General features: G+C 33.6%; 1 protein-coding gene across 1 annotated transcript in view; it reads left to right on the top strand.

Annotated features, from left to right (window-relative positions):
- LOC150082146 (xylosyl- and glucuronyltransferase LARGE1-like) overlaps positions 1-24,043 on the top strand; it is a 137,060-nt gene that overhangs the window by 73,773 nt on the left and 39,244 nt on the right. The window contains exons 9-14 of the mRNA XM_090380011.1: positions 1,514-1,609; positions 6,285-6,314; positions 12,464-12,622; positions 18,389-18,490; positions 20,242-20,329; positions 23,617-23,741. Of these exons, the coding sequence (XP_090236137.1) occupies positions 1,514-1,609; positions 6,285-6,314; positions 12,464-12,622; positions 18,389-18,490; positions 20,242-20,329; positions 23,617-23,741 (600 nt within the window). The remainder of the gene's footprint in view (positions 1-1,513; positions 1,610-6,284; positions 6,315-12,463; positions 12,623-18,388; positions 18,491-20,241; positions 20,330-23,616; positions 23,742-24,043) is intronic.

Below are 24,043 nucleotides of genomic sequence, written 5' to 3'. Positions count from 1 at the left end.
TGAGGTCATTCCAAATCCAAAATAGTGGAAACATCCTTAAAAGGGAAGTTTCAAGGTTTCTGCAGGAATATAGATAATATATGTGACGTCCTAACTTATTACAGTGCTATCAGATTATGATTACCTTTCTTCAAAATAATACTGTTGTACATTACGATTTCAAATAAATATATTTGAAATACAGCAGAACCTGGATAAGAAATTTTCCAAGAGACTCGAGGTTTAGAACTTCTTATGCAGAAAAACTTCTTAGAAGGGAAAATGACCTACAGGTATGAAATATTAGCTACACAAATAAAAATGAAAAGATACACAAGTTAAAGATGATTTTTAAGTACTATTTCAGAATTTATAAATATTTTACTCTGACTATGGGAAAACTGAAGATTTCTAATTGCTTAACATTCTGTTCATTAAACTCATTACCAAATTAGAAGAACGAGCTCTTTTTTTTTTTTGGAGCTTCAACATACCTTAAAAGGTCACAATTACAATAAGACAGAGCAACAATCCACTAAATAATTCAAAACTGTTCACAGCCATCAGAACTTAATGCTTATCCAATTATGGATATTGATGAAAACAATTGCAATATGACACTTCCCTTATATCAAAATGTTTATACTAAAAAAGGTTTTTGCGCTGAAAGCTTCAGACTACGGGATATTCACTAATCGAATGAGTTAGTGCCAAGCATAATTTTAGTAAATCACTGAAGTAGGTGAAATAGCATCGTTTTTGTTAAATCTCATATTGTGAATGCCTTCACAACGAGTTGTCCTGATATTGAACTACCTCGAATAAGCAAAGCTTCAACAGTCGATTCTCGAATTACCAACACTTCACCAATGGATTCTTGGCATATACCACCACCACCACCCTGGTTGGTGGTATCTGCCGAGAATAAGTAACATTAGTCTTCTCCATTGGCAAACACATTGCTTATTGGAGGTAGTGCAAAATGAGAGCAACTCGTGAAGGCATTCACAATACAAGATACGCGTATATCAGAAACAATGCCATTTCATCTACTTTGGTGGTTTACTACAAATTAAAATGATGCTTGGCACTAACTTGTTCGATTACCAAATGTTTATTTTGTTTAATATTAAAAATAAATAATTTTTATATTTAAAAAATGTATATTTAAAAAAAAGTGGGAAAACGTCATTATAATAATACACTGTGTATTCTTGATCACAAACTTTTTATGCGGGAAAACTTTTTACCCGAGAAAAAACTTCTTACGCGGGAAAATAATACATAACAACATATAGAGTTGAAATTGGGACTTAAGAAACCAAATACAGGGGATAAGAAATTCTTATGCAGGAATTTCTTATCTGTGTTCTACTGTATATTTATTTGAGATCATTTCTTTTAAAATATGATTATTTGTTCTGTTTAATATGGTTATTTATATTTTGTTTCTCTTTAGCAAATATAAGTAGGAAGAAAAATAAAAGTTTATATATATAAATTTATTTAAAAATTTTTTTTTTATTTTCAACAGGACATATTTAATGCTGTGTTGAAGCAGCACCCATATTTAATATTTAGATTGCCTTGCCAGTGGAATGTTCAGCTTAGTGATAACACATTAAGTGAGGTTAGTGATAAATACATTTTTCATAATAAAAAATATGAGAAAAGAGGAAAAATTATAATTTTGTAAAGAAATTTAGAAAATAAGTAGCAATCTTATTTCTTTGCTTTTAACCTTTTCTCTTCTTTCCTTGCAATTATCTGCCTCCAAAGAGCAGTTCAAATGCGTATTGCTTATTTTTTCCATATCCTTCTTTTATTTTTCTTTAAAAATAATTCTGATCTTTTATTTTTTTTTTCTCTATCTAGTTGGGTGTGTATATATGCAATTCTGCTAGAAGTAAAAGTAGATGACATAGAGCATATAATATCTTTTAATATTAGTATTAGTAGTGCTACATATTAGCACTACTGATATTAAGAGTAAGAGATCTGAGGGCTTACTTAACGAGTGCACGGCAACATTGGGAAAAAGTGATGAGTTAGAATTAAATTTGAAAGTGTCTGCAATTCTACTCAATTCTACTCAGAGACAATAGGAGGAAGTACATGTTGAGAGCCTTGTCAATCAATTCAGCCATGGGGAGACTGTACAAAGGTTATGAGGTAGAATTTTGATCAGCATGGTCTGTGCTTGTTAACAGGAGAAACTGTTTTTACAGGAATAGCATGTGCTTAAATAGAAGGTGTGCAAGGATATTTGCTGATGCTATCGAGGCAGTGTTAGGTGGGTTGGAAAACAGTGAGCTTGGGGATCAATAACACAGACTAATAGATTGACTAGAACTAATAGATTGACTGCGGGTGGTTGGTTGGTGGAACCGACTTCCATCACTTGTTGTTGAAGTTGATAGCCTAAACAAATTTAAAGCTCAACTGGACAGGTATTTCGAACGAACGGAGGGGTGAAATGGGAGAGGGTTTTTTTTTTTTTTTTTGGCTGATGCTGAATAAGCTTGCTTTCTTGCATCATATGCCTCTACTAATGCTAATGCTAATGCTAGAACCATAGGCAGAGGTGAAAGTGATTCTTGCACTGCTTCTATTGGAACATGCAGCAGCCTGGAAAGCAAGGTGTCAGGGATTTCAAGCCCTGCTGTGAGTCATCATGGAACAAGTAAATATATGAGCTGGATTGGGGATTAAGCATAAGAATAGGTACATGTATACTTGCATGTACACTAATGCTAGGAGCATATTAAATTGATGAATTTGAAGAACTGATCAAGACATGAAATGTAGACATTGTAGGGATATCAGAGACATAGTGTTACTCAGACATAAGGGATGCAGAATTTGAATATGGGGAGTATACAATGAGTACAGATAAGACAGTTGGGAGGCAGTGCATCCAGTTGACATTGATGGCCAGTGTAATGTTGAGTCAGTTTGGTGAGACGTAAACACTGGGAAAATGAAAATGAGAGTAGAAGTGTGCTCTGAGTCTAATGTGATGAGTATAACAAAAAATTATCCAGAGAAATAGAGTGCAGTATTAAATCAGACTGGCTTATAATGGGAGATTTTAACTTTCTCCAGATATTGACTAGAACTTGTGAGTTGGTCACTCACACACTAGCAAGGCTTTTGTAGATTTATTGTAATACTGCTTTCTACAGCAGCATATTATAGAGGCAAAAAGAGGAAGCAATACTCTTGATCTGGTTATCAGCAGTGATTCTTCGTGCATTAAGAAACTGCAAGTAAAAGACCCACTGGGTGGTAGCGATCATGGTATATTGAGATTTACTTAAAGACATAACTACCCTCAAGGGTAAGGGAAAGGTTTTGCTTTTTTAATGGTGACTACAGTAGTAACAGTTTAAATTCTATGCAATGGGAACAACTGATGATATTAACAATAGCAAATTCTAAATGGGAAGCATTCAAAGAAGTAATGGTAGAAGCTACTTGGCTTTTCATACTAACTAAGAAATACCATTCAAGGCTTAGACCTAATTGGATATCAGATGAACTGATAAGACTTGTGGCAGAGAATAAAATGCATGGGATGCATAAAAATTATCAGGTATTACAGAAGATTATGGTAGATATGAACTAGCCTGTAATCAATTCAGAAAGGAGATTAAGCAAGACAGGTTACAAGAAGTCTCTGGCAAAGAATGCAAGGAAAATCAGCAAAGACTTCTTTATTTATTAACATTAGAAGGAAGGAATTGAATCATATTGGTCCACTTGATGTTGAAGGTTTAACTGTTGATGATTCTGGGTAGGTTGCTGACAAACTGACTAGGTATTTTCGTCCACATTCACATAAGAGGAATTCCTTAGGGAAAGGGAGTGAGAAGTTTATCAGACATAATAGGGAACTAAATGATTTTGTAATAACTGAGAGGAAAGTGGAAGAGAAATTGTTGAGGCTAAACATAGGAAAGGCACCGGGGGTGGATGGGATCTATCTAGTTACATTAAGGGAGGCAGCAAAGAGGCAAGTAAACCCTTAGCCATAATTATGAGAGCATCTTTGGATTCAGGGAAGGTCCCTGTGGACTGGAGACGTATTCACAATTCACAAAGGGGATAGAAAGGTGACATTAGTAATTATAGACCTATTAGCTTCACTTCTGTTCCAGAAGTTAATAACTAATGGAGTCACTGATTAAAGAAGTAATGCAGTACAATCTAGACAGGAATGCAATTATACTGCAGTTACACCATGTATTTGTTAAGGGGGGGGGGGATCTTCTCTTGCAAACTGATTGCATACTATGATTTGGTAACAGAGGAACTGGATGCAAAAAATAATTTTGATATCATATACTTGGATTTCAGGAAAGCTTTTGATACTTTTGCACATAAAAGACTGCTGTACAAATTGGAGCAGTATGCCATTAAGGGTAGGTTACTGCTATGGATAAAGGGATAATTGAATTGGGGAAGACAAAAGGTGATTATTAATCAAGGTGTATAGAATTCTGTAACAAGATGTATAGAAATTATATAGATGGGCTGAGAAATGGCAATTGAAGTCTAACAGTGAAAAATGCAAGATACTGTATATGGGTAGCAGTAATCCCAGATTAAGGTAAAACTGTGGTGGTACACTTATTGTAGTGGAATATGGGTGTCCATTACAGTCAGCTATGAAGTTCTTATCATAGCAGACATAGCTCATGGGGTTTTGTCAATGATATATGGGAACTTTGCTTTCAGGGATAAGGAGGTGATTATCCCATTGTACAAGATAATGGTTAGACTCTTTCTTGAATACTGCATACAGGTCCGGAGGCCTTATTTTAGGAAGCATTTAGATCTGTTGGAATGGGTGCAGAGAGAGAAGGGCAGTGAGAGTGGTGAAGGAAACAAAAGGGTGGTGTTACCAAGAAAGACTTCACTTGTGCAAATTTCTGCAACTGGAGGCTAGGCCCTGCAAGATCTGATTTAGGAGTTTAAGGCCTTCAATAGATTGAGTGAGCTGAATGCTGATGGCATGTTTCCTCCTGCTCAAACTCCATACACAAATGGAGGCTGAGCAGACATAAATTCAAATTAAGGAAGGATGGTTGCAGGATAGATGTGTAGAGGTTTGCCTTCAGCCAGCAGATGGTTAATTGTTGGAACAAACATCCATCTATTGTTGTGGAAGTGGATAAGAAAAACTAGAGAAATTGTTAGGAAATATGGAGAGGTGATGTGAGAATTTCCCCTTCCCCCAACTGATGCTTTATAAGCTTGCTTTCTTGCATCATTTGCCACTACTAATACTAATACTATATAATTAGTTTATATTCTTTGTTGGGTTTTGATGAACTGTGATTGTTTAGAAAGAATTGAAAAACATACATGGGTAGTTCGAATTTTACCTGGATGTTTTAAGTGCAGATTATAAGTATGCGTTACTGCAATCAGTTACTATAATTCTGTTTTTTTTTGTTTTTTTTTTTGTTTTTGTTTTTTTTTTGTTTGTATAAAACTTCCAGTGGTGTGGAAATTCTAAAGGTGGATGTACAGGCAATTTACATCTTATTCATCATAAGTGTAAAAGTTATCCTCCATCCTGGAAAACTTTGTATCACTCATGGCTGGCACTGGCTTCAGGTTTCATTTTGGTATGTGTGTATATGAGTTGGAGTTTTAACATTTTATTAAGTATTTCCATTTTTCTCCCAGCATATACCTTGAGTTGTCTTTGCTTATGTCCATATTAGGCTTGCCATAAAACCATAAAGGAAAGATTTCTTGTGAATAGACAATTTTAAAATTTGACTGGACTTCTACAGTCTGAAAAAAAATCCTTCCTAAATATATTGTCTTAAAAAATTTGCAGATCAGATTCCATTACAACTTTTTGGTGGATCCTGTAGTTTATGGGTTTAATGGAAACACTTCTCTATCCTGCCATCGTGGAAATTTAGCATGAGCACCAGTTTATGGTCAATGAAGTATGAAATGCCACCTGTACAAATGTGATTAAGGTATGGATTGGCTCATTAACCTGTACAGTAGGGATGAATCACCATTTGGTACTAGAGAGGAAATTTTTGAGGTCTTTAAAGAGGCATAATCAATATTTAGTTCATTTTCACTGATTAAAATATAGTTATTTAATATAAAATTTATATTAACAGTTTTATATTTTTAATATTAACAGTTTTATATTTTGAATATTAACAGTTTTATATTTTTAACATTAGCAGTTTTATATTTTTAATGTTAAAAATGTTTTGCCATATTTTATTCCACGAAATACAATATTAAAATATTATTTTTTTTTACAGCTTTGTTATACTGAAGTCCAAGATTTAAAGGTAAGGGCATAATGTTAAACAAATCAAGGTATTGGTATCATGCATCAAGATATTATTTGATTATATATGTTTTACACAAATTTAATTTCCATTTAGAAGTATCTGTTAACTGAGACCTGTTCTGAATGGAAATACAATATAAAACCTCAAATCTACCACTTTGAAAATTTTACTAAAAAGCTAATAATAATTTAGAAATTAACCAAAAGTGTAGTGTTTCATTGATTATGGCTTTGACTATTGTCAGTTACATATGATCACAGAAAACTTTGCCATAGCATCCCAAAGGCACATTTCCAAGTATGAATTAAGTCACATGATGTCTCTGATTTTGTTACTTTTAAATTAATCTACTGACAGCTTTTGTTAACTAATTTCTGTGTGCATTTATTTCTTAATTTAATACAGTAATTTAGCATATTGTTCACCTTGGTAAACTTTTCAGAGCCTTTAAAAAAAAAATCACTAACTCTCAAAGTTTGTATGATGGACAGTTTGCATGCAATAACTGTTGGTTGTAATTAGGAGAAAGCAATGAGAGATGCACATCACAATAAAAGTTGACTCTGATTATCAGTAAATAATTTGAACACAGTAAATAATTTGAACAATCATATTAAATATGAATTTGATTGATTGGGAAATACACAGATTCAGAAAGCTGTGCCAGAGTCTCTATGGTTGTATTAGTATTAGCAATGGCCACATGGTGCAAGGAAGCCTATGGCTTATGCTGCTCCAGCCAAAAAAAATAATAATAATAAATAAAAATAATAAAATAAAATAAAAAAATAATAATAATAAGAATAAAAATAAAATAATAATAATAAGAAGAAAATTTTTAAAAATAATAATTGAGAGCTTAGAATGTGATGATCAGTAAAGTTGTGCTAAGTGCGTGTGTGCGTGCGTGCGTGTGTGTGCGTGCGTGCGTGTGTGTGTGTGTGTGCGTGCGTGCGCGCCCGCGCGCGCATGTGAGAGAGAGAGAGAGAGGTGCTATAATTGCTGTAGTATTAACATTTCTTCATTATTCTGCTGGAATACTGTAAAATAACTGTACAATGAACTATGTATATTGGATTTATTGGTAGAGCTATACAGTGTTATTTTTCAGAGATTAAATCCTAGTGCCTCATTGGATTTATGATGTTCTACTGTATTTATTAACTGAAAACTAGATTTTGGAAGAAATTGGTATGTTCTATGTAGTGAGGAGTGTGAATGGAAAAAAGGACTCATAAAAGGTATAAACTGGGAAACCTTATTGCTGCGAAGGGCACTTGTTTTTTTTCTCCCCTTAATTGCTTTGAGATATAGCAGCAAATCATTTGGAGCATTGCAAATGTTCATTAACCACCATCTTTGCATTACATAACTATATTCCTTTCATAATATGGTGTTCCTTTCACATATTACAGTATTGATTATGGGCATTTATTGAGGTTTAATGTCACAATTGCTGCAGTGGTCATATTGTGCCTGCTGTGTTCATGTATGCAGACCACATCTTGGGGTGGGGGGGAGACAGAACTTCTTGAATAGGTTCAAAGAAAGCCCAGGGGCTTACATCTGGTGAGTATGGGCTTGGTCCTGAGCTGGATATCGTCATTCTTCTCTTTCTTGGTGATTCCCTTCTCTCTCTCTCTCTCTCTCTCTCTCTCTCTCTCTCTCTCTCTCTCTCTCTCTCTCTCACACAGGGTAACTCAGAAATTTTTTTTTTTTGCCTGGTGCACCAAAAGCCTCAGGCTTCCTTGCACCATATGGCTAATAATGATAATGATTGGCAATATATCTGATGAGATTGGCAAAAAGAGCATCTATGTGAGGAAACACTTCGAATATGTGGGCTGAAGAGTTGGGCAACTAGGCACCTTAGAAGGGACTTGATTGAGGCCACTGAGGCTCTTATATGATTGTAAACAGTGCCATATCTAGGTATGGCCGGCCAACCAGGAACCTGTAATGTAGGGGGCCCGAATTCCAATGATATTTTAATTTTTGCCTATATTTAATATTTAAACATAGTTTTAATGCAACAAAAATCATAATAATGCAGATTCACATTTAAAACTGTTCACTTTGCTCTGAACGTGAAGTCATGTTGCCTAGTTGTTTGGTATGAAATATTGAGTATTATAAATAAAGTAAGCAAAGCATACAAAGTGGTACAATTGATATAAACACTGCAGTTATATTGATAAAAGGTGCTTTTAGTCAACTAAATGAATTTAGAACATCAGGATTTAAATTGCATATGGATAAAGCTATAGACATTGCAACTGAGTTGGAAGTACCATCAGTGTTACTATAAGTGTGAGCTTACCTATGAAACTCATTGGTATGTTCTATGTAGTGAGGAGTGTGAATGGAAAAAAAATTCTGTTTGAAACAGAATTTTTTAATATAATGATCACTGTAGATATCATTAGCTTACAAGAAAGATTTTATCAGATGAATGAAATATTTCATCTCACTGACGAAGGCAGGAGCACCAACATTGATGCCAAAGAGTTACATCAAGAAATCCAATCTTTGCAGCATGTTTTAAAAGGAAAAAATTTTGTTTGCTTAGAATTATTGACATTTATCCAAGAAAAAAACTTAGTTGAATTTTATCCCAACATCACCATTTCTCTTCAGATATTATTAGCATTGCTAATTATGGCTGCGTCTTGAGAGAGGAGTTTTTCAAGACTCAAAATGATTAAAATATAGTCACGAGCAACAATTGGCCAAGAAAGAATTAATGGATTGGCCATTATGTCACTAGAACAAGATGTATTAAAAGATATAAAAACATCAGATGTTAAGGCAAATTTATATCAAGTAAATATCGTAAGGTAATGATGCGAAAACTTTAAAGTTTAAATAAATAATTACAATTTGAATAATTTTTGGGTGTTTCCTTTATTTTTCAATTTTACAAATTCCACCTTTAATTTTTGCGAAGGGGGCTCAGATGAATATTTCGCTGGGGCCGACAGAAGTCTAGGTATGGCACTGATTGTAAAATATATGAAAGTGAAATGTTCATGGTTATAAACAATTCCAGAACTAAATGTAAACTACAGTGGCAGAAGCCATAAATGTAAATTACAGGGGCAGAGGCTCAGACTGGATTGTAGGAATTTTCTTTAATTCAGCAAGCTGTTAATTACTGGAATAGGTTGCCTCCACAGGTAGTGGAGATTGACAATTTGGGAAGTTCAAAAACCAGCTGGATAGGTACCAATGTTCAGAGGAAATCACATAGGTAGTTTATTTTATTATTATTTTTTGGCTGGTGAAGCAAAAGCCTGGGACTTTTTTATACCTTGTCTACTACTGTTGTAATGTATTCACTAAAGCATAATCGATCATCATTCCAGCCATTGGTTGGTAGTGCTTTCATCACAATTTTCACAGGGAATTGGGGTAGGCTGTTTTGATCCCAAACTCCATTTTAATGTTCAACCTAAACATGCTACTTATGCGTGTTTCAAAGCTTCAATGGATATCGAGACAACATCTGTAGAAATGGCGGTTGAAGTTTGGCAAATGCAAGGTAGTGCATATGGGTAACAGTAATCTCAGAGTAACTTATCAACTGGGTGGAACTACACTCAGGGTAGTCGAAAATGAAAAAGACCTGGAGGTAATTATGTGGTCAGATATGAAATTCTCTGGATAGTGCAGACATACTGCCAAGACAGCTAATGAGGTTTGCCAATGATATACAGAAACTTTGATAGAAGGGATAAGGAGGTGATTATCCCATTGTATAAGGAAATGGTCAGTCCACATCTTGAGTACTGCATACAAGTCCAGAGGTCTCATATTAAGAAGAATGTAGAGCTACTGGAACAAGTACTGAAGGGAAATGAAGGGGTGTTCTTATCAAGAAAGGCTTCAGTTCTGCAAATTGAAACATCTGGCGACTAGGCACCTGTTGAGTGATCTCATGGAGGTGTTTAAGGCCTTGAATGGATTGAGTAAGCTGAATGTGAATGCCATTCTTCCTCTTGCTGAGGCTACACACATGAGGGGGGGCATAAATTTAAGTTGAGGAAGGATGGTTGCAGGATAGATGTACAGAAGTTTGCCTTCAGCAAGTGAGTGGTCGATTGTTGGAATAGGCTTCCATCTATTGTTGTAGAAGTGGATGGTTTGAATAAAAGGAAGAACCAGACAAATCCTTGGAGAGAGAGAGTTCTGATGCTGTATAAGCTTTCTTTCTTGCACCATTTGCCTCTACTACTACTATATCACTGATAAAATGAAAACTACAAGGTACATCAAAACACTCATTTTTCCACCGTTACTTGATGCAAAAAATTTGGCCCTCAGTGACACTGACAAAATTTAACTACTCACTCTTTCATGTGGAATTCTTGCTCCTGAAGTGAGCCAACAGGAAGCACACCCTTCCAGTTCAGATCCACACCATTGAGGTTGCCAGTTCTAGGGGATTCAATGGTTCTCCACCATAACTGACACTTAGGAACAGTCAAGATAACTTTAACACCCTCATTCTGGGAGACTTGTGACTGGAGGATCTTCTCCACTGCTTTAAGAGCCAATCTGAACTTTTCCCACACTTAATAGTCTTCATCTTTCAGTGAAGTTGACATGTGACGGGAGAATCTGCTTTGCTGCCCCTAAAAAGCAATTCCAAGCTTTTCCCATACCTAACAAGGCTTCATCTCTCAAACAGGTTCCTAATGCTCCCTCAGCCCTCAGAATCTCAATGCTGACCTAAACAGATTTGCTGTTGATGAGAATTACAGGATAAAGATTCTCAAAGACTGCTCTAATTCATAATTCATTAAGGCTACAGACTTTGAAATAGGCAAGTTCACTGCATCCTTTCCCCATCGAAATGAAGCAAAGGCAAGGCACTTTGAATAATTCAGTGCTGTTGTGAACCCAAGCATCAGTCAGGATGCACTTTGAACATAGTGCATTATTATTATGTTCAGTGACCTATTCTGAATGTCATAGTCACCTGATTGTATTTTTCCTTCAAGTCTGCTTCTCTTTCATTGAAGCTGAGCTCTCTATTTTAATATTAAGCCACCTCAATTAGATCTCCACATCCATTAGGGGTTTTCTGTTATATCAGCTTTTTTCACATATAATTTTAAATACTTAAGATATAATTTGCCTTCTTTATTAGTAATCTGTGGCCTTATTGCTGTGAAAATTTATGGTATATGTATACTCTTTAATGGCAGTAAAGTCTCTCTCTCTCATGCTCTTTCCCTTTCCAAATGTAGCATTTAATTTTGATTTTCAAAGAACATATTGCTTCTCATTACATTTAAATATTCCTCATATAGGATTCTTTTAGAATGTTACATGTTTCAGTTTCCAAGTTCTGTTCTCTTACTGTTCATTTTATTTATTCAGCTTTAATTTCCTAATAGCTTGGCATGTGGTTATTTTAGCAATATCTTAACTCATTTTGCTATTTTATTGTATATACTGATCAGCTACCAAATTACATGAACAACATGCACATAATACTTTGCACATGTATGTCAGCCTTTTGTCCTGGGCATTTTTATCATGAAGATGATCATGGTTCTGTCTGTATGCTTGTAAATTTGTATTTAACATTAATTGCCATCAATTGTAAATTCTCTCTATATGTGCAGAAAGAAAGGTAAACCATTTTATATTCTTTCTGTTGCTTATAAATGTAGAATGTGTAACTTAGCAATGTAGTGCTATCTTTTGTAAATAATTTAGGTATTTACATAATATAGGAACTTTGAATAAAAAATTAATATCTTTGAATAATAAAATGAATGTATTATGCTTAAGCTTAAAAATATTAAAATTAATCATTAGAAGTTACTGTCCTTGGAATTTTTGGCACATCAGCTGTTCAAGCCATAGTATGCTGCTTCCTGTAGTACTCTAGTTATTGCAGTTTTGTTGTCTGTTTATCTGTACAAGTACATGTTGAGAGGCTAACTAGAGTACATGTTGTGTGGGCTGAAACACCTGAAAAAATTCATGGGACATCAGTGGTATATTCACAGTGTTACTAATATAGAGAATTTTTGCTTATATATATATATATATATATATATATAATGTTGCCTTATGTTTTCACCTTTTTATGTCAGTTATTTGTAATATATATTTTTTAATTTACTCTTCAGGTTATCCACTGGAATTCTCCAAAGAAGTTAAAAGTGAAAAATAAACATGTGGAATTTTTTCGCAATCTTTACCTTACATTTTTGGAATATGATGGCAACTTGCTTCGAAGAGAACTGATTGGTTGCAATAACAGTAAAGTTATGCACATTCAGGAAGCAGTGAGTATTCGTGAGCCCATATAAAGATATACGCAACTTAAGAATACATTTCTTTCTTTCATATTTGTAATGATTGAATTGGAGTTAATAAATTTCTTTGTAGTGAATCACATTGGTGTTCTGTTACTGTGGCATGCCTTGAACAGACATGGATTCCTATTATTTTCTTGAGGTATTTTTTTATCACTAAGAACTGTTTTTCTTGGGAATGTCAAAGGAATTAGATGAACATGTTCAAACCAATGGTTTTCATTCCCCTATGTTTATTAGTGGGTCGGAATAAAGATGGATACAAGGATGCCACTATAAGGTCCAACCCAGAGACCAGTGTTTGTAAGGTAGGTATGAGTAATGCATGGGTATATACAGCAATACGTCACTTAGCACGGGTTTCACTATAACACGGTTTTCAATTAAGTTTAAGTCGAAAATTTACTGTACATTTAAAACTCATTCAATAGCCTAGACACATACTATACATATATGCTGCATTGTCGTAGCCTAGATATGCATACATATATATGCTGTGGTGCCAACTCTATTGTCTCACATACACATGTGCCAATAGCAATGTGCAACAGTGTTCAGTATTTTTAATTCCATCCTGGCGAGATGACATGATAGCTTTTCAAACTTTTCATTTCACAATTTATTTTTTTACTCCTTTAAATACAATTTAAAATATATTTGCATCTTGGCTAGAAATCACTGCCAACAACATGTGTTCTGCTTGGTAGCATGTTTTATCCCATTTGGCAAATTATTTCACTGGTTTTGAATCGCAATTCAGACAATTACCGAAGGCATTGCGAAGGTCGGAAAAGACTTGGGATTCGAAACTTTGGACAATGCCAATGTATGTGACTGCATTGACTCACATGCAAGTGACTTAGATAATGCAATTCTCCTTGAAATTGACGAGCAAACCCCATAGGAAGAAGAGGAAAACAATTCTGAAGTGGATAATACTGACGTGGCACCAAAAAATTTAACAGAAGAATTGGAGAAAGTTTTTCGGGGGTGTTGACATGGTCTGTGAGGCAATTATGAATGAAGATCCGGATGTTGAACGTAACATCAAGATACGGCAATTTTACAAGATGGGATTTGATGCTACAAAAACTTGTACTCAGAGAAAAAGAAGAGATGACTTCACCAGACTTTATTATTGAAATACCTAAGTAAACAATAAAGCTTTTTTCTCATCTCTCACGATGTTACCTTTTCATTAATAAAATTTTTGTTATATATATATTTTTTTCAAATCCTTTTAATTGGCTATCAAGTGCAAATTGTTTATAGATTTATTATAATTTTTTATAGACTGTTTCTCTGGTACGCATTCAATTAAAACCCATTGTAATTATACCTCAATCAGAAATGGTTTCACATTAACATAGAACAGTTTTGGTACCAATTATCAGTGCTATGTGGGGTATTGCTGTATTAATCTAAATATTGTTTATGAATGTTTGATTCTTCCTTCATTAATTTATTCATCAATCAGATCCTTTTCCTGCTGGCCTTGATTAAATGTTTAGTTCTGGTTCTATAACTAGTGAGTATTAGTTTTAATCTCTTCTGTGAAGTTTCAGTTAGCCCAATTCTTTTTGGTTTTATTTTCGACATTGAGACTGCATATAGTGCATCTATGATTTTTAGAACTTATATCATTCTGGAACTTGTTTCATATAAAGTTATCCATTTATTGCACAACTATTATTGGTCAGCAATGTGTTCTGAGGTAACTGTGGCAACAGAGCATATTAGATCACTGCACATGGGGGGTGAGATTTAAAAAGCAGTACAATATTCCTTAGTGCATTGCATAATATGTTTTTACTTAGAAGAATGTGTGTTTATTTTGGATCATTAGCAGGAACTTTATAGAAACAGCTGATGCAATACCTTGCAATTACTGTCTGATGCAATAGAAGCATTATCTAACACAATACCTTTGCTTTGCAACAAACAAAGTGACTATAATCAAATCTTATATGTTTCACTACAAATGTTACTTTTTTTTTTAAGGCAATACAGTTTTTTTGTCCACCACTATATAATACAGGCCATAATTCGTTAAATCATTGATAAGATATCATGGGCTTTCCTTTACACTGCCCAGAGAACTACATATCATTATCATAACTCCCAGATCCTTCCCTTCCTCCACTGTTTTTAATTCAACCCCATCAAGTGTATAAGTTATTTTGGGATTGCTGTTTCCCAAATGTAAGACCTTGCATTTTGCTACATTAAAATGTGGCTGCTGCTTTTGTGACAATTCTAGAAGCCCGTTCAAGTCATCCTGAAGGAGTGCTGCTTGGCACTGATCATTAACAACTTTCCCAATCTTTATGTCATTGCAAATTTTGACATCACACCCTTTACCCTTTGTTGATCTTGTTTATGAAAATTATTAACAACAGTGGCCCAAGAACCAATCCTTTTGGGGGGCCCCACTTCTGACTTTACACCAATCTGAAGAATATCCATTAATGACAACCCTCTGCTTTCTACCCTGCAGTCACCTTACAATCCATTTTATAATCTTTCCAGTAATCCCAACATGTTCCAGCTTATATAGTAATCTCTCATGAGGGACTGAGTCATATGCCTTGCTTAAATCCAAAGTATTCTCAGTATCAAACCCATGAGTAACAGTGTGGCAAAATAGCTTACCAAATTAGTTAAACATGATTTTCCCTTAATAAAACCATGTTTTGTGCCTTTTAGAATGCTCTCTCTCTCTCTCTCTCTCTCTCTCTCTCTCTCTCTCTCAAATCCAGTGATGGCCTCATAATTAACCTTAGTGGTGCAAAATCATATCATATGAGGTTTGTTGTTTAGTAAAGATCCATATTTGCTTAGAAAGAATAATTATAGAAACATGTTTTGCTTCCCCCCCAGATAGCTCATAATCTGTATCACCAGTTCTCAACCAGTGTGCAGTAAAGAGCTGAAAGGTGTGTTTCTGAAAATTTCTGATAAGTTATATTTTAAATACCCTGTACTAGCTTTTTTTTTAAGTTCAGCAGATTGTAGTATATAGTGTACAGCAAAAAAAAAAAATAAATAAAAAAATAATAATAAGTTGTAGGTATCGTATAGGAAACAAAGGTTGAGAGCCACTGGTCTATAAAATAGTTGTGCAAATTTTGGTAATTCTAAATTTGTTTCTTGTTTTGCTACAGAGCCTACAGAATAGGGAAATGTAACCATGGAAAAAATGAAATACATACCTGCTTTTTGTTTCTCTATAGGGAAAAACTGAAGCAAATCACAACAAACAGCATATGAGGAAGACCGTTCATCCTATAGTGTTGTTACGCTATAGGATGATAGCAGTGGTGCTAGCAGTTCAAGTGGGAATGTGTTATTTGTTCATGGTGCAGAAATTCTAGAGTCCAACTGCAGTTACAGATGAGAATATGAAGAAAGTGGAGGTCATGGAAGACTACTGTGTAAAAATTTGCAAACTGGCTCATAAGAGCCTGCTGGGCATTGGATTTGCATAAAACAGGATTCCTGCTGTCATTTTGCTTTTGCAACAAAGAAACTAAGCCTACAAAATGTCAGTATATTGTGCCCTTAAATTGCCTGTGTAAAAGGCTTCACATAAAACCACCTACATATGCATATGGTTTCTGCCTGATAGGTCCCTTTCCTGTTGTCACCTTTCTAGATGCAAAGACAGAATTGTGCAGAGAAACTTTTGACTATTTGCAACAATGATCAGAATTGCCTTTTCCCTACTAGTGACTACTGATCTGATTTAGATTCATTTGGACCCTGAAAACAAAAATTCCACTCAGGAAAAACATTCTCAGTTGACAAAATAAAGGGAACAGGCATCTGTTGGAAAGTGGGATGCTATTGGTTTGATAGAACTAGCATGGTATAATCCTCACCAATTATTTTCAAAAGGACACCGCATTACTCGGACACATCACTACAACCTTCTGTTCCATTTGTGTGTGACTGCCACATAAAAATGTCAAGGAATGTTGACCAAAGATGTGCTGTTGTTCCTTAACAATTCTCTGGCACACAATTTACATGCCATCAAATGGATGGCAAACCAGTGTGAAATTGAAATTATGCTGCATCTGCTATATTAGATAGAGGGCGTGATGTCTAAATTTGCAGATGATGTAAAGATTGGTAGAGTAGTTAATGATTTCTGCCAAGCAGAACTTCTTCAGAATGACCTAGATAGACTTCAGAGATGGTCAGAAAAATGGCAGCTATGCTTTAATCCAGCAAAGTGTAAGGTACTGCACCTGGGGAACAGTAATCCCAAAATAACTGATACACGTGGCTGAGATGAACTAAAGCTGGTAGTGGTAGTATCGTAATACCAAAGGGACTTTGGTATTACGATATGATCAGATATGAAGTTCTCTGAGCATTATAGACTGGTTGCAAGGGGGGGGCCCATGGTGTCCTATTGATGATTTATCGAACAATCACAAGTAGAGATAAGGACGCCATAATCCCATTATATAAGGCTATTGTTAGACCACACTTGGAATACTGTGTTCAAGTATAGAGACCATACCTAAAGAAAGACATTGTTCTTCTTGAAAGGGTCCAAAGACTGGTAACTTGCCTGGTGAGATCGGCAAAAGGGTATCCATATGAGAAAAGACTTTGAATATGTGGGTTGCAGAGCTTGGAAACCAGGCACCTTAGAGGAGACTTGATTGAGGTGTTTAAGTCTTTGAGAGGCATAAGCAAAATGAATAAGGATGAAATTTTCACGGTTATAAAGATTCTAGAACCAGGGGCCATAATTTCAAGTTACTGGGGGGGGGGGGGGGTATTTAGACTGGATTGCAGGAAGTTTTGTTTTAGCCAGCGAGTTATAAATTACTGGAATAAGTTACCTACATGGGTGGGAGAGGCTTGACAGTCTGGGGAAATTCAAAGATCGGCTGGATAATTACCTAAGGGAGGAGGGAAATGCATAGGTTGTCATTTCCTTTTCTTTTATTAATTTTTATTATTATTATTTTTTTTAATTTTCTTCTTATTATTATTAATTTGTTTTTATTCTTATTATTTTATTTTATGTATTTTTTTTTATTTTATTTTATTATTATTTATTTTTATTATTTTTTTTTGGCTGGTGCAGCATAAGCGATAGGCGTCCTTGCACCATGTGGCCATTACTAATACTAATGCAGTCTCTTGCCACTCCATCAAAATTACTGGTTGAAAGTTTTTCTAATAAACAGTTATCTGTAATTTTGAAATTGCTGATTTTATATATCTTGGCCTCACTTGCACCGCTCCTCGTCATGAAGGGTCTTTTGTCAGTATTGATCAATGTGAAGTACATATTTAATTCATCAGCAACATCAACTGGGTTATCTAAGACTTTCTTACACCTAGTATGCAAAGGTCTGGTTTGATTTGCTTTCTTCTTCTTTGTTTTCACATATGTGAAAATTTCCTTGTCTCCATTGTTTGCTCTGTCCCTTCATTGAGAAACAACAATGAAAATGAGAAACAACATAATTGATCTTTGGGGGACATCTCTGATGTTACACCAATCTGAAGAATATCCATTAATCACAATCCTCTGCCTCCTGCCCTGCAGGCCAGTCTGCAATCCATTTAATTGAATAAATTATTTTTAAATAATGAGAGGAAGGAAGGAAGGAAGGAAGGTGGGAAAAAAGGATTTTTTATATAAAATCTCTTGTGATATATATTTCTTGAGTAATTTTTTTTTGTCTTTTTTTTGTCTGTCACTTTCAGCTTAATGCCATTGATGAGGATGATCCGTGTTATGAATTTCGAAGAGCCAGAGTTGTACAGTACAGAACACATCTTTATTATATTGACTACGATTATGAACCGGTAATTATTATAAACTGCTTTTTTTATGAACTAAATGCTTATTTTTGATATTGATAATTAATTATAATTAAAAATACAGCACATTTCATAATTATATAACAATTAATACAACCTGTTCTGCAATTGAAAATAAGTAAAAAAAAAAAGTTCATATGAGCATTTGTACTTATGCTTTTTTATATTAAGGTAAAATCCTCTTCAAATTCTGCACATATCAATACCAGATTTAGGATCATGAGGTGTGTATTTTTGAACAGAGGGAAACCCGTCATTCCTAAACCAACAGAAAAAAAAAAAAAGACAAAAGATATATGAGTATTTAATAGTAATTTATTTGCCTCTAAATTAATACGATTGATAGCAGGATTTATTTATAGGGCACTTATTTTCATCACACACATGCATGCACTCACGCACAAACAATATGAATGCTGTTTGCATTAAATAGAATATTAACTAGAATATTCTGGAACTTTCAAAAACATTTGTTCTTTCTAAGAATGTTAAGAATAATAATGTCTGTAAGTGTTTCAACAGACTAATCATTCTCATAGAAAATAATGTAAGATAATATAGTATATAATAAGAAAATAATATTAATTATAATCATAATTAGATCAGTTATGATTAATATAAAGGATGTGATGCATATTAAGAATATAAAAGAATTGACACAGATTTTGATAAGACTGAACTTCACTGATGCATGAATATAGGACAAGATGATTGCATTATGTTGTGTTTAGCCTATCTTATTGATGCGCAACTGATAATGATTACATCATAATCATGCGAAGTTGCTTTATGGTAGACATGATTTTTTTATATGTTCATTTCCTTAAATTCCGTAAAATATCTTAGTAGGATTGATTAACAGTATGTGTATTTCAAAATTGTTCCTGAATACAAATTGCATATGTGCAAAAATACATATTTTGAACTTGCTTAACCTGTAACAATTAGTAAATATTAGTTGTTTTTAAACTGTACTGCATTTTTGATTTTCAATTGAGTTTTAAAATATGTAACCCAAAAAACACTAAAAACTCATTTTACATTGCATTTATTTTTTAATTAAAATATTTAAAAAAGCTACAGTGCAAAACAAATTTCAGCATTTCCTGCATTTATGACCCCTTGGCTCTAGATTTGAATATACATTTAGCAAATATTTTGTATAACTATTTGAAAATTGAAATGAAATTTGTATGAGCATGGTCAGAAATAGTCTTATCAAATTTATACACAAAATGTGCAATTCTAAAATTCCTAGGACAGTTTGTACTATTTTTTTCAATTCTTTAAAATGAAATTAATTTTTTATCAAAATTAGTACTGGCCCATGTAGCTATTGCAGTATGTTGCTATATTTAAATTAAAATTTAATTTTAAAACTGATAGCATGTAAAGTATAAATATGTTTTCTGTATATATTTGGTTTTAATTTTATGAAGATATCTTGCAAATGCCTTTTGGGACCACTCATGTTCAAGTAGTTGAAAATAAGTAATTCAAGTAGTTCATTAAAAATAGAAATTTGGCAAGTAGGTTATTTTAATTTTATTTTTTGCCACTCTCGTTCTATCATTCCCAGTAAATTCCTATTAAAAATGAGAGAAAATTCATTATCTACTTGCTACAAAAAATATTTTAGTGTAGCTATTAGTGCAGTTTAGATAGAATATAAATCATTATATAATGTTTAGAGTCTTAATAACTTTAATTATTATCTTCTTTCTTGTAATTTATAGGCTCCTGAAGGTAATGATATTACTCTTGTTGCTCAGTTGTCTATGGATAGACTTCAGATGGTAGAAGCTCTGTGTAAACATTGGGAAGGTAAGTATTGGCAGCATTAATAACATTTCCTCAATCTTAAATTAATGATTTGACATCTTAGAGTTTGGTTAACTTTTGTTTTGTATAGAAAAAAGTCAACTTCACTAGACAAAATAGGATATAAATTTAATGGCAATTCATAAAATGTGTATTCTGTTATTTAAATATATTGAATTAATATGAAATGATTTATTTTTGTAGTATTAATCATAATCTGATTAATACATTAAATTACATTACATTAAAATAAAATTGGTTAGCTGTTAATCATTTTTGACATCTGTCCAATTTTATGTTACTGTATTGTGAGATTGATTAACATTAGAAAAATAATTCTTAAAAAAGTAACTGGTACATCTCTTGCTGTTTTGTGCAAAACAAGAATCTGTTTCAAAGAAACATATAATTTTTAATCATTATAACAAACATTTCTATATAATTATAATAATAAAGGAAAAAAATTTAATTTGGACTAAATTAAATTAATTGGAGCATAATTTGAATATTTTAAAAATGAAAACTTGTGTTATTGGATCAATAAGACAATACAGCAATAAAAATTGCAAAACATTTAGTTGCACCTATATACAGCTATTCCAATCATATTTACACTTATCTGTATTTATGCTTATCCATCATTGAAATCCAAATGCATATACTGTATACTGCATATCAAATCTGCTTGAGTAGATTCAGTATGCTATTTGTGAGTTGGACAGTTGTCTTTATCAGTTGCGGCTGTTTGTTACTTGGTTTTTAGGAGCATTAGCAGCTAAGGCCATATTGCTCTGGGGATATGCGGTGGTCATTCCCTGACCTTTCCTCATCCTCTGTATTTGGTGGTCATGGGCTCGAACCCCAGTCTAATCAAGAAGCGTGTGCTACGCACTGCTGCTCCTGCCCACCTGGCTACAGAGGCGCCTTCAGTTGCTGCATGAACTCATGAAATAATAAAAGCATTACCTGAGATGTGCTGTGGTATGCCATACCATGCTGTTAGATGAATATCTCCTAACTCTGGTACTGAGGAACATATGATGGCAGAATGAATAGGTTTTGACAGGCTGGTTTTTTTATTCCATATATTTTTGATTGGATTACAATATTCACAAAGTTTTCTGAATAAGGAAGAAGTGAAATCTTTCAAATTTTTCTAGGACCAACTGAATGTTGTTGGTCTGGAAATACAATACATTGCCTTCAGGAGAACTGTATCATTGGTGAACAAAGGAACCATTAACCTTTTCAGAAGTACATATGTAGATCTATGGTTTTCACATATAGGATCTGGGTAGTACATACATAGAGCTACATTTTGAAGGTTGATTCATACGTTATGTTCCTTTAATGTATGAATTGTCTTGAAATTTTGCTAGTATGTGCTGCCATCTCTTATCTGTGTTTTCAGCTAATTGTAGACACAGACAATAGATAGCAACACAAAAATAGTTCTGAAAATTGGAGGAGATGATCGAACCTGTTAACTTTGTTCTCTGATTTGGGCCTACAAAAGCTAAAGGATTTCTATGGAATTCAGATCCAGAATTTGCTAAAACTAAATCAAATAATATATAAATAGTTTTAGAGGATATTTTTGAATTAACATGTTTTATTTACAGATTTTTTTAACTTTTTTTTTTTAAATTCTGAATTGATTTTGACAATAGTTTTATTCTAATGTTTGGCAATACTGTCAAAATAGGAACATTAATATTTTAGATCATTTATGTAAACAGTTTTCATTAAAAAATTGCAATATTCCATAAAAAAAAAATTCACTCACAGAATGAATTTTTTTTACGGAATGTTATCCACTATAAAAATTTACTGTGAGTGACCCGCATACAAGCAGCAAACTCACTGCTGAAATTACCTCATATTGGACGGTCCTGATTTATATTGGTGTTAGGTAGTCTACAGTCATCAGGCATCATTGCATATATACTTATGTTATAGCTCTCAATACAATATCCATCAAACTATGCCACCACTACTACCAGCCTGTGTTCCTACCCTTTTACTAATCATTGATAATGTACTTATTTGTTTCCAACATTAGATGAGTTAATTTCCTATAATGTTGGGTTAAGTGGGATGTGGGGGTTGTTGTTGGGTTTTAGGTGTATCAGCAAAATTAAGCCATATTGCATCATATATAATGCCTGTAAATTGTGTGTTCTATGGTCAATTTGCTGTTTGCTGGACAAAAAAATTCTAGTTTCTGGGAGAAAAACCATGCTACCCTCACGTCATGCCAACTAATTCGGCCACATTGTGAAAAAGACCCATAAAAATTCTTTGCATCATTGATAGGATTTGAACGCAGGTCTTTTCCCAGTTACCCAACAATACCCCATCCAGGTGGAGGGGTAATGTTGGGTAACTGCTTATGTATATCAGCTAGTGCAGGGTTGGAGCCATGTTACTAGATATAGATATTAATACCATGTTGTACCCATTTGAAAAATTTCTTGTCATTTTCCCATTGGCCAAATCATATGTTCTGTCCTTCTGACCCCTTAGAGTAACTTTTGATTTCCACCTTGCAGTCTGATTTCCTGCCAGTTCACCTTTGCACTTCTTTACACCTTTGCAATTCTGTAGCAGCAGTGTGGGAATCTCTCACTAACCAAAACATGCCACCAATGACAGTGGTATCTGTTTTTCATTCTACTATTACTTTACTTGTCTGCATTGAGCACATTAGTCTAATAATCCTGGTACATTATCTTATTCACAACATTTCAGTGGTAGATGACTCTGTGATATCTAATTAAGTTACTTTTGAAATTTTAATTATATTTTTTTGGGAATATTCAGAGATATTTTCTTATTATCCATAAACGGAGCTAATAAAGCAGTCTTTATAATTTTTCACTATTAATTATAACTAATTTATTGCTTCATTGAATCATTAAAATGACAGTAAAAATTTAATTTCATATAAATAACTTTTTTTGATTCTGTAACATTGTTTTTTTCATCCTGCTTATCTAACTTGTGATTGAATTAATGTTGTAACATTAATTCAATCATAAGTTGAAACCTTCTTGATATTATATTGTATTTTTATTTGTATTTGATCATATATTTATAATTAGCTATATGTCATGGAGATTGGCTACCATATAGTTTTCACAGAAGGGCAGTATTCGAAAAATACTGTTCTGCTGTTTACTTAAAAAAAAAAAAAATTACAGTATGTATATGGCATTAAATGGATGGGTTGTGTGTGTGTGTGGGGGATAGAATCCAAAAACAAGAAATATTCATTGTTTTTCTTACAGGCCCTATTACTTTGGCACTATATATAAGTGATTCTGAAGTTCAGCAGTTTTTGAGCTATACGCTCAGCTCAGAAATTCTCCGCCATCGGAAAAATGTTGGCTACCACATAGTCTACAGAGATGGAGTAAGTAACTTAAATTTTTTAAAGCATGAATTATGTGCACTATCAAAATAATGAATGGTTGTAAATGTTTTGAGTGTTGTCTCATTAAAATGATATTCTTTCGAAACCCTATGCATTTCATTCTGGCCATGCTGAAAAAGAATAAGTTAAAAAATATTTGTAATAATAATCAGTGAAATTGATGTTATTCTGATATTTTATATTGCCTAGTGTAAATTTAGATGCAGTATATAGTTAATAGTAGTTTTTGTTGCATACTTAAGAGCATTGCTCTGTATCACAACTTGTAAATAAATTGAATG

Source organism: Mastigoproctus giganteus, chromosome 8 (assembly GCF_048544385.1).
Source record: "Mastigoproctus giganteus isolate SK-2022 chromosome 8, ASM4854438v1, whole genome shotgun sequence".
NCBI lineage: Eukaryota > Metazoa > Arthropoda > Arachnida > Uropygi > Thelyphonidae > Mastigoproctus > Mastigoproctus giganteus.
The sequence above is the reverse complement of the archived record's forward strand: the minus strand, read 5'-3'. Positions and strand labels throughout refer to the sequence as shown.